Source organism: Galeopterus variegatus, unplaced genomic scaffold (assembly GCF_000696425.1).
Source record: "Galeopterus variegatus unplaced genomic scaffold, G_variegatus-3.0.2 Scaffold1289, whole genome shotgun sequence".
NCBI classification, from domain to species: Eukaryota; Metazoa; Chordata; class Mammalia; order Dermoptera; family Cynocephalidae; genus Galeopterus; species Galeopterus variegatus.
Window position 1 is genome coordinate 158729 of NW_007727400.1, and position 18045 is coordinate 176773.

Sequence of the window (18045 nt, forward strand, 5' to 3'; positions counted from 1 at the left end):
CCCGGGCGCTGCCCTCCGCCCGCGTCCAGCTCGCGGTTCCCTGCCTCGGCACCATGGACACCTCCCGGGTCGGCGTGCTCCTGTCCTTGCCTGTCCTGCTGCAGCTGGCGGCCGGGGGCGGCTCTCCGAGGCCAGGCGCGCTGCCGCGGGGCTGCCCCACGCACTGTCAGTGCGAGCCCGACGGCAGGATGTTGCTCAGGGTGGACTGCTCGGACCTGGGGCTCGCGGAGCTGCCCTCCAACCTCAGCGTCTTCACCTCCTACCTGTAAGTGCGCCCCCACCTCTCTCCGGGAAGGGGGTTTGGAGGGGCAGGGGGACTAGTCTAAATCAACGCCGGGGGCTCCTTGGCGCCCGTCTCCTCTGGAGGAGGCGGGCGAGCTTGCTAAGGGCGTCCTGGCCAGACCTGTTTGGGCCCCCCGGGAAACGCACGTGTCTCGGGGGCAGCGCGCCCTCACTTTCCGGGCCCGCAGAGAAACGGCTTCAAGTGCAGCCCGGGAAGCCGCAGCTACGCGGTCCCGCGCTAGGCACGTCGCAGGGCGAATTCCTCTGAGTGGAGGCATTTGTGTGTGGATTGGGCATTGGTGCCCCAGAGCCTGGAGCCCAAGGACAGGCTGCCGGGCTGGTCCCCGCCTCAACCCCAGTCGCGTTGCACGAAGAGATGGGCTGTAAAAAGTTTCCTCAAACGAGGAACCTAACTTGCCCTGGTCCAAAGGGACTGACTCTCCATCCCTTGCACTGTAGCATAATGAAAACTTTTTTCTTTTTCTTTCTTTCTTTTTTTTTTTTTAACGAAGTGATTAAAATGTGGCAACCGCAAACCCCGATTCTAGCTGCCAGAACGTTATCTTTACCTTTGGCTGCCCGAGCCGCCCTTTGAAGTGCCCGCGGCCGCCGTGTAATCTTTAACCATCTCCTCCCCCGGGGAAATGGACTCAAGGCGGCCAGGCAGGTAAACAGCGGCGCGACACCCTAGGAGAGACCTGAAGCTCTCTGTCATCCCTTGGGGATCATCCCACCCCTCCTGCCCCCACCACACTGCCCCCTCCAAAGCCCTGACGGCGGAGGGGAGGTAGCGGCTTATTTCATAATCTTGCCTCTGAAAAACCCAGGCCTGAGAGTTACAGGTGGTTGGGTGGATGAGGTGACCCAAGACGAACCCTATTCTCGGGGACCATGGTGACTACTCTCCCCACTCCTGTGTCAGGAATCTGAGGCTCGGTTCCTTTCGGCGAGAGATCAGGGTCAAAGCCAGCCTGGAAATGTGCGCTCGTGACCACAAGATGAAACATTTAGGCTTTATTGGAGACACTGCAGTAAGCCCACCCCAAGCCCTCGCAATCCCAGTTTCGGCTTCTCTGATGTGCCTTGGCAGAGCCAGATGGGATGTTTGTGAACTCGGTCTTTCCTCTGTTTAGTTGTTTTCTGGAGGGAAGAAACATGAAGAGGCTTGCACAACGTTTTCCACTAGGTAGTGATTCTTTTTTTGGAGACAGAGAGAGGAAGAAAAAAATATTTTTTTTTTACTTGCCTTAATATTGAGTTTAAAGAAAGGGGCCCAAAATAATAAAAGAAAGAAAGGTACCATCCTGCTTGATTTTAGTTTTGGTAGATGGCAGTGACTTCATCTACCATAAAACTGTTTTGGCCACTTTTCTTTACCTGAAAGGATTATAAAATTATTTTCCCCACCAGGTTTGCCTTCAGTTGTACTCATCGCATGTGGTAGTGATATTTTTCCAACCATGGAAATCTGCTTTCCTAAATGATCATTCTCAAAATTCACATTGCCTCCTCCTGAACAGCTGTCCCTACTATGATGCGGAACACTCATCCCCACGTTCTCTGGTACACTACTAAAGGCAGTGTTTCTAGTATCAAGTGTTCTCCAGTATAGTGAATTTCTGAGACCGGTTTGGCAGTTTCACTTAGAGGCCTAGAACTGTTCTTCCCCATCGCCCTGCAAAAATTTATTTGTCTACGAGGAAGGTGTGCAATCTCCTAAACGCTTACCTATTATTTAAATCATATATTCACTAAAAAATATGTTCAAGCATACAGAAAATAAATATAGGAATACTGTCACGGTGTTTTTTTCTCCCACTTGAAAGAATGAACATTTGTTAGGCTTCTGTTACTAAAAGTTGGCATAAAATTCTGCTTTAAACCATTTCCCACATACTTCAAATGCACTTAACTGCATCCTCCGTGTGCTCAGGAGAACTTACTGCCACCTACTGCCACTGTTCTCTATCTATTATAGACAACCCCTGGAAGTTAAGATACAATTAGGAAGTTGAATGTCATATTATTATGCTATTTGGTGACAGCCTGTACCCTGGCCTAAGGGGAACTTTTCTCAGTACCCTATAAAATATTAAACTCTGAATGTCTGTGAAAAGTGATACAATAAATGTTAAATACTTGCTTCTAATGGTAACATTTCAGGGTATGTGAGTGCTGAATGTAGAGATCAGAACTGAAGTAAATAACTGACCTGATACTCTTCATAATGTGTGATTTCATGATTTGGTCTTCTTATAGAGTTCAAAATGCCAGTGGCCATAGGATGCCCTTCTGTCTGGGTTGAGGGTTTGGGGGTTTTTTGTTTCATAACGACAGGCACTCTGTGCCGACATTAAGGGTAGATGATGCCCTCTTTTGGTTACACCTAGTATTATCTGACCATTTCTGCCTTCTCTTGTGCAGTCTTAACCTAAAAGAATTTTGACTTACTCATATTCAAGTAAATAAGCATGTATTTCACTGATTTTTTTATTTTAAGGAATAACTTCCATTTGCTCTTGAAAGAGAACACCGAGTTATGGCTCCATTCCACTGTGGCCCAGTGGTAATTATGCTTTTGTTTGTTTGTTTTTGTTTTGGTGGCTGGGATCCCGCCTTAGTGCTATGAGCACCACGCTCTAACCAAGTGAGCTAACCGGCCAGCTCGTGATTAAGCTTTGATGAGAAAGTTGCAGTGTGCAAAGACTGATATGAGTGAAAGGCCAGAGCTACCACTTTTATTGTTTGTAATAGGTTATTGCCATTTATTCAGTCAACGTGTTATCTTCTAATACACACACACACACACACACAGAACAAGCTTTTCGTTTTCTTCAGACAGATTAACGATGGCAAGTTCCAGCGGTACACATTTGGCAAATAGATTTGCCACAATCTGATACCTGGCTAGTCAGACTTGTAAGTAAAGAAAGTTTCCTAAATCTCTTCATAGAAGGTGAGAGCTGTTTATGTTCCGTTTTATAATCTTTCTTCCCAGAAAAGCTAAATCTTAAGCCAGTCCAAACATTAATGTTAACTCTCTTTTCTTACTAAACTGCATTCCCCAATAGATCTGTAACTGGACCACTGAACATAGTGGAAACACTGGAAAAATCTCAGCCTTAATCTCTTCTGTCTTTCCCTCCCCCCCCCCCCCCCATAATCTTTCTTCCCAGAAAAGCTAAATCTTAAGCCAGTCCAAACATTAATGTTAACTCTCTTTTCTTACTAAACTGCATTCCCCAATAGATCTGTAACTGGACCACTGAACATAGTGGAAACACTGGAAAAATCTCAGCCTTAATCTCTTCTGTCTTTCCCCCCCCCCCCCCCAGCCCCAATGATTATGGGCTCTGATTTTACTAACAGCGGCTAATAAAGTTCATTCAGCAGAAAATAAGGCACATCAAGGTTGAGATACAAAAGTAGACAATAATTGTTTACAACATTTAATACATCTCCATCTACCAGTAGTGATTTATCAGAAATAAACTAGTTCTAGCATCTAATCTCATTGTGGGTAAATTATTTTAATGCATCAAATGTGAACATTTTTGCTAATAGGGTCTTAAAAGTAAACTTGTCTATGCTACTTTGATGTATCTTTCATCAAGTAGGTATGGCATCCAGGTAGAAAACTAAATCCTAATGAACATCTTAATACTGTAAATATTATTTTCTTTATTGGTCTAGAACAGCTATTTTATTTTAAAATGAAAACCGAATTTTTCTTTGCTGTTGCTTAAGCTTATGAACATTTCATCCACAAGCAAATTTATGTTGTATGAACCAAAATAACTGAGATAAAAGTTGGGGGGTTTTAATTTTATGTAGTTAGATTACTTTTCTATATGTAACTTTGAAATAAAATTTTATTTTATACATAATTAGTAAAACTGATGTTAATAAGATCTGATCAAAAACCTCAATTAGTTAAATTAAGTATGGTCCTAGTATCATATAAGTATTTTGAGCATTTAAAATGCAGTTTCAAAATTAAAGAAAAATTTTAGAATCCTCTTTGAAAATGATTTAATACATCTCTGTTTCCCTTCAAGCAAAGTATTTTACATAAAAGAAAATGTTTGTACTTAAATGGTTACAAAAGGGTTACTGTTATAAAAGCCTTGAAATTTAGATCAGTTGCAAAATTTATACAGTTTACTCTACAACCTACTTTTAAAATTTGTTTAAAATGTAACGATGTCAATAACTTTTCTGCATTATAATGAAGTTCTTTCTTTTTCTCCAGGATTCCCTGTGTAATGTTTTTGTTATGGGAACAATTACTGAAACTAATTGACTAAATTAGTCTGAGTAATTTTTTAAAGTAGTGAATTTTGATTCAAACAATTTTGTGGCATAAATTTAGAATAAATATTTTGCTGAATATGTCCAGCTTATGCATGGCAGAGTTTGCATGACAAGAATGCATTTTTACATATAATAAACATGATCTTCAGTTTTTCCTTCCCTCCTTATTCATTTTCTTCAGAGTAAAGGAGTTCTGATAAAGTAACAAAAGGTAGCAATCATAAATGAGTTAGACGACTGGAATCAAGAAATAGCCTGTGTAGTTAAACAAAGTCATGTTTTGATAATGGAACCATTCACACTTGGATATGTTTAAAGAAGTTCAGAAACATAAAATTGGTCTATGATTTCTCATAGCTAAGTTTTTTTTTCTGAACTATTTGTTTTTAATTTCCAAAATATATAGCTGTCAAAGGCATAGAAACAATATCAGAGTAAACAATTAACCCAATAAAGCTATGGTAAAATTAAAGACGTTACAGAATATTTATAGTTTTGTAACTGATACCTAATTTTAACTTACTCAGTGAAGCATTTTTATGTTTCTTCTATCAAATTTATGCATTTAAGTCATTTTAGCTATAAATTAAAGTGTGTTCCCAATTAATCCAAATCATATGGCATATGACAGAAATGAAAAACAGTAGTGGGTTCTGCATTGAGCAATTTTGTAAAGTAAATTTTTTGTTTTGTTCAGTTATTTACATAACTTCAAAATAAACCTAAATGGTACATTTCCTTATAAACACCCCTCAAGTAGATATTTCTGGTTCATTGAAGTCTTCGTGAGAAGGCAAATTCCTTCCTATAAGATTCAACCTCCTCACACCTATTGCGATGCTTTCCTTTATAGGAAATTTTGAAGTAGGGAGATAAGTCAGACCAGCATTAAGGTCACACTGATATATTACATACCAAACTAAACGAGCTGATTATCTAACCCTGTTGTTCTTTTTGATGTTCTCAGTAGAATTTCATTTGTTAAATTTTCCCGTGAGTTCCAATCCACTACAACTCTTCTATTCCCAGATCTGTCAACTTCAATCCACATTTTTATTTAGCTATCGTAGACACCAACTAATGCCCAATTTCACCTGTAGAACTCATTATCTATGGGAAAATGAGACATTTCACAGGCTGTCATGTGGAATTTTTCATTAAAATTCTCACAACTCAAAATTGATTTTTTTCAGTAGGTAGGAAGCAGATCCATTCTTAAAATCTGTGACATTTTCTTCTGCTTCTTCCAGTTAATTTTTCTGTTACATTGATTAACAGTGGTAAGCCCGATGGAAATGCCTTACTTGATTGAAACTGGAAGATAGAACATTAATCATTTGATTTCAAGAAATGGAATGACATTTTCTAGTGGCAATGCTAGGAAACTCTTAACAGCTGTTAGCATTAGGGGGAAACTGTCTAAAAGATGCTTCATGAGCAGGAGTGCTTCTTCATACCCTCAGAGATTTCTTCTATTCATATTGCTTAAGTCAAATTGGAGAAGCTAAAACTTACTTTGAGCATGTGCAAAGGAACCTACCCATGACCATGAAAAATCTTCCTTAAAGTCAGATGGAATAATACTCCAGAATGTAGTGATGAGTTTACTTTATTTCAGGATTTTATTCTCCTCACTTGGCTGTAAGCTCCTCAAGGGTAGGATATTTTCCACTTTATATCCCAAGTGCCCACATCAGTGCCTGACTCTTCAGGCATGTTCAGTAAATATTTGCAATGTTGAATAGAATTGGCTGAACCAGCTGCTGAAACCCCAGTGGCTAAAAAGGGTCAGTGAAAGATAGATGAGAACTACTAGTTTACAAGTAACAGAACAACACAGGCTCCTGGTATCACAATTATGGCCCAGGCCCACTTGAAATACAATTGAATTGTGTTCAACTTAAATGATGCAATGAGTTGTTTATTTGAACATGCACCAGAATTTACATATCCAAATTACTTTATTATTTTAATAACAGTAATAATAACAACTGATACTTATATTGTGCTTCCTGGGTGTCAGGCACTATGCTAAATACTTAGTCCTATCCCCACAACAACCTTATGACACAGGTGCCATTCCTGGAAGCTTGATGGAGGTTTGTAAGCTTATTCTAAGGATATTTTGATTGCTCAAAATACTTTAGGACCTCTTTGAAGTTATATTCACGGCTAGTTTACCAGTAGCATAAGAAAACCAGTCTTCTAATTTACAATTATATCTCATAATAATTTTAATTGATGCTGATATATTTCAGAACATTTTTCTTTTCAAAAACACAACGTACAAAGCTCTAATGCCAGAAATATTTCTTCAAGGTATTTTAGAGCAAAATTAAGTTTTTAATTTTCAATAAAATAAGCATGATGTTATATAAGGGGTCTTCAAAAAGTTCATGGAAATATTCATATTCGTTTAATTCTATTTTCCACAAACTTTTTGAAGTACATTTGTATAGTTTAGGGCCAGTATTTGAAGTTTAGTAGGTATATTTTTATAAATCCATTTTCTTACTCCCACAGAAACAATTTTTCTTGTCTCCAAGTTAGATATAGTGTAGTAGCTGCCAGAGTCTAGTAAAAAGTGATTAATAGATTTGTAACCTCCTAAGTAAAAATAAAACTTTTTTGTACAACCATATCTATGTGTCAAATAAAGTAGCTGTATTCTGTGGAAATACTTCTTAATTCAGAGAAACATAAACTTTCTTAACAGACAAGTTTCATTTGAGTTTATATTCGTGTTTAAAATGGATGAGATGAGATGAACTGGTGTCACAAAGGTGTCATAATGTTATCCATTTGATTCAGCATAGAAAATTATTTCAAAGTTTTGTACAATTCCTCCACATATATTTTAAAACTACACATGGTTTAACGATTAGACCAGTGATACAGACTTCTGTATCAAATAGAAATATGGATAAGTCAGAGAAAAGTCCCCTCCTTCAAAGAACCCTTCCGGAACTGCATGTTTAATTTCTTCAGTTCTTCAATTCATTTGCTGCTATAAACCTGATACACATTAACCATTTACTGTATTATGAAGTCAACACACAAAATATAGGTGATCAATTAATTATAAATTATATACAGTGTAAAGAGCCCCTCATCAAGTAAGTACTGAAGTTTAGAAAATGTAGAATACATTGGGGTACAATCCCTAAAATCTCTTAAAACAGTACTCTCATACTCTAGTTTCTTATTACCTTAACATTAATAACTTAAAATTGTTCAGCAACCCCTAATTTTCAAGTGTCCTGCTGTTTATTTCTGCACCTTTTTTCTCATGTTTTTGTTATCCTTCTTGCCTTCAGAAGTTTTGCTTTATCTTTAAACAAGGACTGTGGTGATCACAGCGGAAGAAAAGGATCTCATGCACACACTAACACACACACCAACACACCAATAAGAAACAATTCTCTTTGTGCCATTTGCTCTGCGGAAATGATCCATACATTGACAGGACATGGCAGTGGAGGGCCAACCTTTTTAAGGGGAGAGACTAAGGAACTGGCCGTGTGAAGGCACCTTCAGTTCGGTTCAGAAGCTGAAATGCAGAAGACAATTGTCCTGGCAAAGGGAGCCCAACTCCAGCTGAGAACGCATGCACCAAGCTGACCTTCCTTGTCAGCCTGCCAGCTGAGATTAAGCTTTCCTCAAGTGGTCCCTTGTTAGCCCAGCCTTTTCCTCAGTGTTGCTCATCTTTCACAACTGGAAGCCAAGTGTTTCAAACTGTTACTCAATTTTGCAGCCAAATTCCTTTATTTCCTCTTTCCCCCTCCTTGTCTCCCTCATACACACACACACACAAACACACACAACTGTGGTGGCTAACCTTACATGTGTGCCTTCTTTCCAAAGTCTACACTAAAAACAGAACCTAAGAATTATGTTTCACTAAAAAACAGGTAAATACTTTTGCCCTTCTTTTTTATTGAAACCTTGATTAACTAGAGCAGGGACATCTACAAAAGATGTCTATTTGCAAAGTAACCTTCCTTTGATCAAAAAAGCCACAAAAGTGTATTTCTCAGGAAAGCAGAAAACCACACATGATCTCAAGTGGAAAAAATATAAAGAATTTGCAGAATTTTTAACCTTAGTACATAGCAAGGATATTATTTTAAAGTTGGTTGGTTAATGTGGGCTATGTTAGGACTTTCATTGTGTTGTGTTTGGGTTTGCCCAATGTTATTTTAATGAGTTTATTGGTTTGACACGAAACACCACATGGTGCTTGAAATTTTTAGGTTATAAATTTTCTTGCAAAGCACTTACTTGAAAGAACTCTGTTACATAATCAATTGGTCCTTAAATCTATCAACACGAAATTAACACAAACCTTTCAGTTTTTGTATACATATACAGTGAAGATTATTTGAGTATGAAAACCAAATAAAATTTTCATGGAAGGAGTTACATTCCTTAATCGTCTATTTTGTATACATATAGAGACTTTCGCTTCACAATGTCTGTTGAATGAATCTACAGAATGAGTTAGGAATCTTCTACTAATGACTGAGATAAGAAATCTTACCTTTTATTTTCTCTTCATACATCCTGTCCTTAGAAGACATGCCTGCATTTGGCAATAAACCTCTGTTATAATTGTTATAGTTTTAACTGCACAATAGAGTAAAGCCTAGAAAAGGAACAGCAAGAGAGGTGGAAAGGCTAACAGGAAATCTGCCGCCCAAGGGACAGTGCAGGCAGGACTGAGAGACAGTGAGTGACTGGACTCCATCAGACACCTGTTCCCAGGTGCTATATTTCTCCTGTGTCTCTCTTTATCCTTCTCCATCCCTCACTGCTAGATAGTATCAGAGGAGAACTGGGAGGATGTGTTTTCCTTATCTCACTTTCCCCTCCAGAATTTCAAATTACAAAATAAAGGGAAGTTTAGAAAGAAGAGTCTTTGGGATTAAAGTATCAACTCTAAGTGCACCAAAATTAGGATCTTTGATTTTAACTTGGAGAAGCTATATCACTATCCCTGTTAACTCCTCCACAGCCCCCATTCCCCAGCAGCTGTTGTCTCTGGGACTCAGTGCAACAGAGAGTACAGGAAGAAGTTCAATATCTTTTTTCATTGAATCTTCAAGCTCGAGTAGCAAAAGGAAATCCTAGTTAAACCAGATTCTCCCAGGGTGTAAGCATAGCTCATTTGAAGATCTCAAAAGTTTTAGCAACATGATTAACTGACAAATATCCACCTTCCACCTTACAGCTGCTAGCCTCCCTGAAAAATGTCTACTTCCTCAAGGTCTTAACAATAGTGAGAAATGCTAGGTGGATATGGTCTGGTCCCAAATGACTATTACATAGTAATTTGAAGCCCCCTTTGCTTTAGCTGTAGGAACTTCTCAGAACATAATTAATTGTGTATTGGGAAGGAGAGGCTAATTTTGGTAGATTTACTTTAATTATAACATGACCAATTCAGAGCTTCAGCTAATAGCTAATTACATTTAGAGTAAGTCCTACTGTAAAGAACTACAAGGATAATCTTTTATCCACAAATTACCAGAATGACTAAGCTGTATACCTAAGGTCACATTACACAGTGCAAGAGTGAAATTTAATCGTGATTATTAGAGCATTACCCAAATTGCCCAAATAAACAGAATTAAAATAGATAGGTTACAGAGGATTTAGATGCATCAAAAGCTATGTCTACCCATGGAATTTAGAATTGAAAGGAACTTGCAAGTCACGTAATCCAACACCTTCATTTCACAAATGATGAAATTCATATTCATAAGAGGTAAATGACTTTCCCAAAATCACATAGCTGGCAAAGATGGAATTGGAACCCAAGTCTCCTGAAACCCCTTATCCAGTGCTTCTTGCTAATCCAACACCTTCATTTCACAAATGATGAAATTCATATTCATAAGAGGTAAATGACTTTCCCAAAATCAGATAGCTGGCAAAGATGGAATTGGAACCCAAGTCTCCTGAAACCCCTTATCCAGTGCTTCTTGTCATCTTTTGCTCCAATGCCAGATACTCAAAAGAGTTTTTAAACTCCTAGTTACCTTTCTAGATGTTGGCAAATATCCTGTAGTTTATGCATGTTATATATGTTCATATCTAGGTATGTGACTGGATTTTTACCTTGTCATCTTACTCTGATCTATCCTAGATACAGATCAAGTGTCTCTGTATCACCTAAAAATCTTCAGAGTAAAGAGAAACAATCAGATTTAGTTTGAGGAATGTGTAATTAATTTCCCACATTTCTGTTCATAGTAGTTAAACATACGTTTGCTGTCATTTAAATTTTATTTGTGACCTTAATTTGACCAAATGTAGGTCACCTTAATGTCTCTTGTATCTGTTCCCTTTCTCCTCTAGCACTGAAATTGCATTTATTTAGGGTCTCCTCATTTTTTGCCTGGATAACTGTGGCAGTCTCTCGTGGCCTACATAGACCCCAAACACACGCGCGCGCGCGCGCGCACACACACACACACACACACACACACACCCTCCCTACCACCTCACTAGTCTGTCTAAGTTACTTCTCTGGTCATGTCTCTCCTATATTTGATCCTTTGGTGGTTTCCTGTGGGTTTCATAACATTTAATACCTCGGTTTAGCCCACAAAGCCAACTTTTCTTGCCTCATCCCCCACCTGCAACTCTGCTGCCACTTCCCCTTCCCTACCCACCCTGACGCTCCCTCCTCTCCAGCATATCAAACTGCAGTCTACAGTTTCCCTGTTTCATGCCTTCAGGTGTTTGCATGTGTTGGTCCCTGCTTGGATTGCCTTTCTTCTTTTGCATCTTGCTAACTTCATGCATCTTTCCATGCCCAGTTCAAATACCACCTCCTCTGGGAAGCCTTCTGAGATGCACCATTTAGAAACCTGTCTTTGATGCTCCACGTCATGTTGAGCACAGCCCTGTCACAGCTCTCACCACATCTGATCGCCATACTATATCTACTTTGTTTCCACTGCTGTACTATATACCCCTTGAATTGTAGATTTTCTCGGACCAAAGAGGAAAGAAATAGCTCTGGGAATTGGGTCAGAATGCAGAATTCCTGTGTATTAATCATGTTTTGGTTTTGTTTGCTTGTTTTTTCTCTATTTTATGATGCTTTGAGATCTTGGGGGCTTGTGGATCCTAGAGAGACTGGGCTAGCTAATTCTTAGAGATAGCAAATGAGTCTCAGATGATTGTGCCTTTCATATTGTAAACCAACCCCTTCCATGGGCTAGCTAATTCTTAGAGATAGCAAATGAGTCTCAGATGATTGTGCCTTTCATATTGTAAACCAACCAATTCAAAGCCCACACCCCAACCACCTACTTATCAGGGCCCTGTAGGATAAAGGTCAGTATTTCCCTGTCCTAATCACCCCAGGGCCAGATACCAGGCAAGTTGGTATAGCTCCTATACCCAAGAGCCCACTGAAATTATCTGAAATTATTGAAACTAGCTAATTCTAAACCCACTTACCCAGCCACGTCCACTCCTTCCTGTGGAAACCACAATAATGGTTCTTGCCAATGCTTTTCTCCCTCTGCTTCAGTCCCCTGATCAACTCTGGTGCTTCTTCCCCATGTGTCCCTGTATGCGTGAGGCACCCCTCCTCTTGGGAACTGTGAGTAACAAGCTATGTTTTCAATGGCAGTTGTCTCCTGGTCTGTGAGCCTCACCATACCTGAATAATATTAAAGCCTATGTTTTAAAACACTCTGTGCCCGTGCATGTCTGTGCCTGGGCAACTTCAAAAGGGGACATGACCTGGGCACACTCAAGGGAGAGTCAGCACTGTTTTCTCTCTCTGGAGGGCACTCTCCTGTTTCCCTAAACTCTATGTAAGACTTGCACTTTGTCCACATCTAAGATATAAGGTGCCGTTTTTCTGGTCACCAAATGTGCAACAGAGAGTGAGACTAACTGATATAATCTCAGATATAATCTCGTAATGTGGTAACAGAGAGATTCTTTCCTCCAAATTTGGCAGATTGCATTGTTTGTAAATTCCCAAGACAGAGAGGAAAAAAGTCGAAAAGTACTATTAACACTTTACCCTCCATTTCTCATTTCACCTTCATAACAAACACTAAAATAGTAATTGCTATCCTCACCTTAGAGATGAGATATCTGTTATGAAGATCGCAGCCCTGTCTTGAGTGACCTTGGCAAGTTACTCTGTGCCTCAGTTTTCTCATCTATAAAATGGCAATAATAATGATATCTACCTCACTGGGTTGCTGTGAAGATTGGTAAGATAATGCACATAAAGCACATTGGTAGCATCTCATAGGTGAAGTGTTCAGTGTTAGGTGCCATTGTTTTTGTTGTTGATGTTACAATTGTTATTACACTAAATACATGCTCTTCAAATACACCATTTACCTTTTTACTGATATTTTCTAAAATAGCTACATTAATTTCCCTGAAACTTTAGAAGTATAAACATAATTTTATTAAACAAGATTTTCTAATGTTGAAAATGAGAGAACAGCAGAGAGGTACCTAGAGGTAAAGAAGAATACGGGGAGCAAGAAGAGGCAGCTTCAAATGAATTGGGCATCACCCAGCATCTGTTATAAATAAAAACATTCTAACTTTTATCTCTGATCCTTGCTATCAAATTCATAAAAGATTCTGTGTTTTGAATCAAGTTTCATATTTGCACATGGATGTGTAGACACTGCACAAATCTCCAGTTTAGCTGATGGCTGAGTGAACACTTTGTCACAGAGAACGGGCTAGTGGCCCAATGTTCAAAGTCCACCCCTCAGATACAATTTAATGAATGGCCCACAATTTGTGGCCCTGAACTTGAGTTTTTTGTTTTTTTTTTTTCCTTTTTGTCTTTTTTCGTGTCCGGCAACGGACCGCAACCCTCAGTGTCGCGCCCGCACCGGACTGGGACCGGCAACGGGATCGCAACCCTCTGTGCTGCGCCTGCCCCTCGCTCAGCCAGTGAGCGGGAACCGGTCTGCATGTGGGATCCGAACCCTTGGCGGGAGCGCCACCGCGCTCCCAAGCGGCGCACTGTAGCAGTGCGCCACCGGGCCGGCCCAAACTTGAGTTGTTTTTATCCTCTCATTTTTCATGTCATCCACACTCATGATTTTTCTTGACTGGAGGAAGAATTCAGTTTGTTAGCTTCTTGGGCTCTTAGAAGCTCCAGTATCAGCAGTTGACTTGCTACTTGAGAAGATGCATCTCTCACCTGCTGCTGAGAGAAGGTAGGGAATCCAGGCTTCTCTCAGAGCCAAAGATGCATTCAGGGAAAAACAAAGATTTCAACACAACAAATATATGCTTCCTTATTTTTTTTTTTTTAATATTAAGAACTGAAAAAATAATTCTCCTCTAAGTACAAAAAGTGGATTTAAGGAATAGGCTTATATCTACCTGAAAGTACATTCAAAAGAGTTTAATTTTCATAAGGAAGTTTAGTAGCTGTCTTTGATAAAGAAGCAGTTGGTTCAACAGAATTGCAGAAAGGATCTTTCAGCCCATGATGACAGTGAGACTGAAATTATTCCCTGGGGACTAGTAGGCATGAATGAGGTAAATCTGGGTAGGAGAGAGGATTCAAAGTTACATAGAGGGTCAAAGTACCACTTGGCCTTGTATTTGAGCAGGAGGCCTCTGAAATTAGGCCTGGTGTTTCCCAGCAAAGTGACAGGTGGGTGGTTCTTGGACCAGATAGTCTTTTAATCCTGTTGGATGAACCCTGGGTCACCATCTCTGCATATGCCCCATGCCCCTCTGCAAAAGAGGTGGACTATTTTGTTCATAACCAATAAAATCAAGGGAGCAGGTCTGAAAAGGACAAGGGAAACCTCCCGTGTAGGAACCCTTTTATAACTCACTGCATGTGAAAAGATGATTCTGGAATTCCCAAGTGTCTACTGAATTAGTAAGCCGGGAAGCGGATTTATTTTACAACTCTGAAGCCAAATGGAAGGAACTTTTGGGCAGGCATCTATTATGTGTTATCCAACAGCACAGACTGGAGAAATGGGCTCCGTCAGCCCAGCTTTGTTAAACAGTTTAAATAAGCACCAAACCAAGGGGGAACAGAAGGCAGCAAAAGTCGAATAATTTCAAATGAAGAGTGAGAAAGGTATCTCTCAGAGAAAGGGAAATTCTCCAGGAGGAGAGGAGGTAAGAGGAAAATGGCAGCCTCGAGGAGTCTGTGATCTATTAGAAAAGAATTAAAAAGTGCCCAGGGGGACTCAAAGGTGAGGTAAAGTGCAGGACAGAGAGGAGAGAGGCAAGAGGACAAGCAGCTCAACCAGGTGCAGACCTTGGATACTGTCTCCCAACAGGTACAGCTCCGTCCTTCAAGGGGTCCACAGGGCTCACTCCTACATGCACCCACACACTCCCACACGCACACAGGTGCACCCTGTATTCACATGTGGAAGAAACGAGAGAGGCAAGAGGACAAGCAGCTCAACCAGGTGCAGACCTTGGATACTGTCTCCCAACAGGTACAGCTCCGTCCTTCAAGGAGTCCACAGGGCTCACTCCCACATGCACCCACACACTCCCACACGCACACAGGTGCACCCTGTATTCACATGTGGAAGAAACAGGAAAAACTCATTTTAAAAATAACCTAAAGATCTCAAAATAAAGCTATCCACTTTATCTATAGGATATTGTAGCAACTGGCACACTTCTAGGAGTTGGGAAATAATTAACAGTGTGGTATTGCAAGACAAAACAAAAAACAAAAACAAAAAATGCCAGGGAGCAGTGTGCTAGATTAGAAGTCTAGATCTGTGGTTCTCAAACTTGTCAGCACATTAGTTCCTCCCAAGAATTAATTTAACCATCTCAAAGCCCAAATCACACCCCAAACCAACTAAATCAGAATCTCTGGGGGCGGGAGCTAGGCATCAGAATGTTTTTTTAACTTCCCAAGACAAATTCAATATGCATCCAAGTTTGAGATTCACTGATCTAGATCTAGCTACTCCACTAATCAGCCATAGAATCTCTGGCAAGTTGCATGTCTTCCCTGCCTCAGTTATCACATCTGTAAAATAAGAGAGGTGAAGACGTGCTCTGAGGTCTCTCCTAATTCAATCATTCTGTGAATCTATCAGCTTGCCATTTGTGGATATTGTAACAGGGCAGGTGTTGCAGGATTGTAGAAAATGGAAGGTTTCTACACACCCACACCCACTCCCATTTTGTGCAGCAAATCTGAAAGCATTGTTTACTCTCCTACAGTGAACATTACTTAAGATGACTTTATTTGTTTTACAGTTTAGAGGGCCTCCATAGGTAGCCTCAGGAGTCCATTCATTTCATTAACATTAAATCAACAAGCAGACCTTCTTTCTGCCTCTCTCTAGCAGGATTAATGGATTTTGGCATGATTTGTGCATCTAGCAGCAAAACCTCGTGCTGAGAAAGCTAGCAGGCTTGACTAATTCCCAGCAGTGCTAACTTCATAAACTTACTCTAAGCTTTTAACTTTGACTGAAGATTAAAGGTAATGACTTCACGCTGTTATGTTTGAATGCATGATACTCAAGATGCATAAAAAAACTTTAAAATTGACAAACTGTTTGATAAATTAACATTATATGTTTGTGTATATGTATAAATATATGTATACGTTTTTTACTCTTATGAAAATACTCAATTCTGTGAATGTAAAAAAGGATCTTCTAAAACACCGAGAGAGATTTATGTAATAAATGATCGTTATACTAAATAGAGTATTGACAGGTGTGTATATAAATTGCAAGTATGAGAACTTATGGTTAGAATATCGTAAATATGCCAATAGAAGACTCAGTTTTGTGTGAAGCTGTAACATGATTGAATGTTGAATATGAAAAATTTTCTAAGAAGCAAAATTATCCTACTCTATGAGACCAGTTATCACCTATAAAATAATCCCACACTTGACTATGCTTATACCTTTTTATTCCAGACAGACTAAAATTAATTCAGAATTCAGAGAAGTCTGCATGAAGAAAGGGGAGAAAAGGAAAAAATACAATATTTCCAGCCCATCTGACAAGACTACATAAAAAGCTTGTGATCAAAGGGTCTTAAGTACACTTTACTGGTGTGACAAACAACATTTTTATCCCTTTATTAGATTTATTTTTCTTCTGAAAACTGCAGTGACCAGGGTATGGTTTGTGAAAGAAAGCTGGCAGCGTTGTGTTCTTTGATTCCTAATTAACACCTTCAGTCTCAAAAGAGAACCAACAGAAATACCATAAAATGTTGCAGCTGCATTGTGATTCCGCTTGGTTGGTTTGTTAAAAGTCGGCTGGGCATTGGCAGCTGCAATAAAGGGGAAGCTCAATGGATGTTTTGTATTGTGCCCACTGAAGTGAAAGAAGGCAACCATTTTATTTTTCAAATGGGCAGCTGCAGAGGGAAGTTTAAATGGAGCTAAATGCAAGATTTACTGTTAATTTATAGTAAATAAATAAAGAAAATAAAACCTAACTTTCAAGTTTTTATAGCTACATAACAGAAATTTTAGCAAGAAATTATTAAGGACAATAATTTTGGAGCTTTTTAGCAACTGACTTGGGGAATTCAGCAACAAGGAATAGCATTCATTTAAAATCAAAATAGCCTTTTAAAAAAGCTGAGCAAGTCAAAGCAGCCAAAGCTTTAGAAACTGACATTTCCACTTTGAAAGGTAAAGATATATATTTCATGTCTTTGGTAACGTAACTCCCTCATCCCACTTTATTGAAACCCTAAAATTTGTTCAGATCAGAATTGAATAAGATTCCATACACCCCCACATCCACTTTTTTTTTTAAGAGCATGGAGTTGAATTTTGCCTTGGGTAGGGGAATAAAGGAGGCATTTAACTCTGGTCAGATAAATCTCACTCACATTCAAAAATGCAATTAAGGAAATATGTAAATCTAGATGTTTCATCAAATGCTAGCTAAGGGGTTACTAGTTCTTTTCGAACACAATGACTGAACTAAAGAACTTTAGTGTCTGTGTAAGAACCATTGTCCAAGCTGCAGTCCCTGTTGGAAACAGAGTCCGGCCTGGCCGTGGGAAATACCTACATATTTGACACAGGCCCTATTTCTGAGAGAAAAGGGATGGAAGAGAAAGTATGGAGATTTTACTGTTGCATTCTAATCAACCATGATCTGCCTAATTTGCTTTGATCAGGAAGATAAACTAATTTTTCTATTGGCTGGATAAAAGCAATTAGCAAGCCAAAGCTTTCATGTTATTTCAAAAGAGCTAAAGTAAAGGGGATCAGAAATTGTAATAGCGGGAGCTAAATACATCTTTTCGGCTCATCTGAGAGTATTGTTCATTCAAAATAAGATACTGACACAGAAGAAGAACTCTGGCTAAAGATAGTTTCATGGGCTGCACAACCATTGTAAATCTATAGATCCATGGTGCTATGTAACTAAACAAAATTACCAAAGGTGATTTGTAATTGGT

General features: G+C 39.4%; 1 protein-coding gene across 3 annotated transcripts in view; it reads left to right on the forward strand.

Annotated features, from left to right (window-relative positions):
• The first annotated feature begins 13 nt into the window (after positions 1-13).
• Positions 14-18045, forward strand: part of LGR5 (leucine-rich repeat containing G protein-coupled receptor 5) — a 137195-nt gene continuing 119163 nt past the window's right edge. For 2 of the 3 annotated variants that reach the window (XM_008576103.1, XM_008576105.1), the window contains exon 1: positions 14-265. In XM_008576103.1, coding sequence (XP_008574325.1) covers positions 54-265 — 212 coding nt within the window. In that variant the 5' untranslated portion in view covers positions 14-53. The remainder of the gene's footprint in view (positions 266-18045) is intronic. The other variant, XM_008576104.1, reaches the window with a different exon arrangement.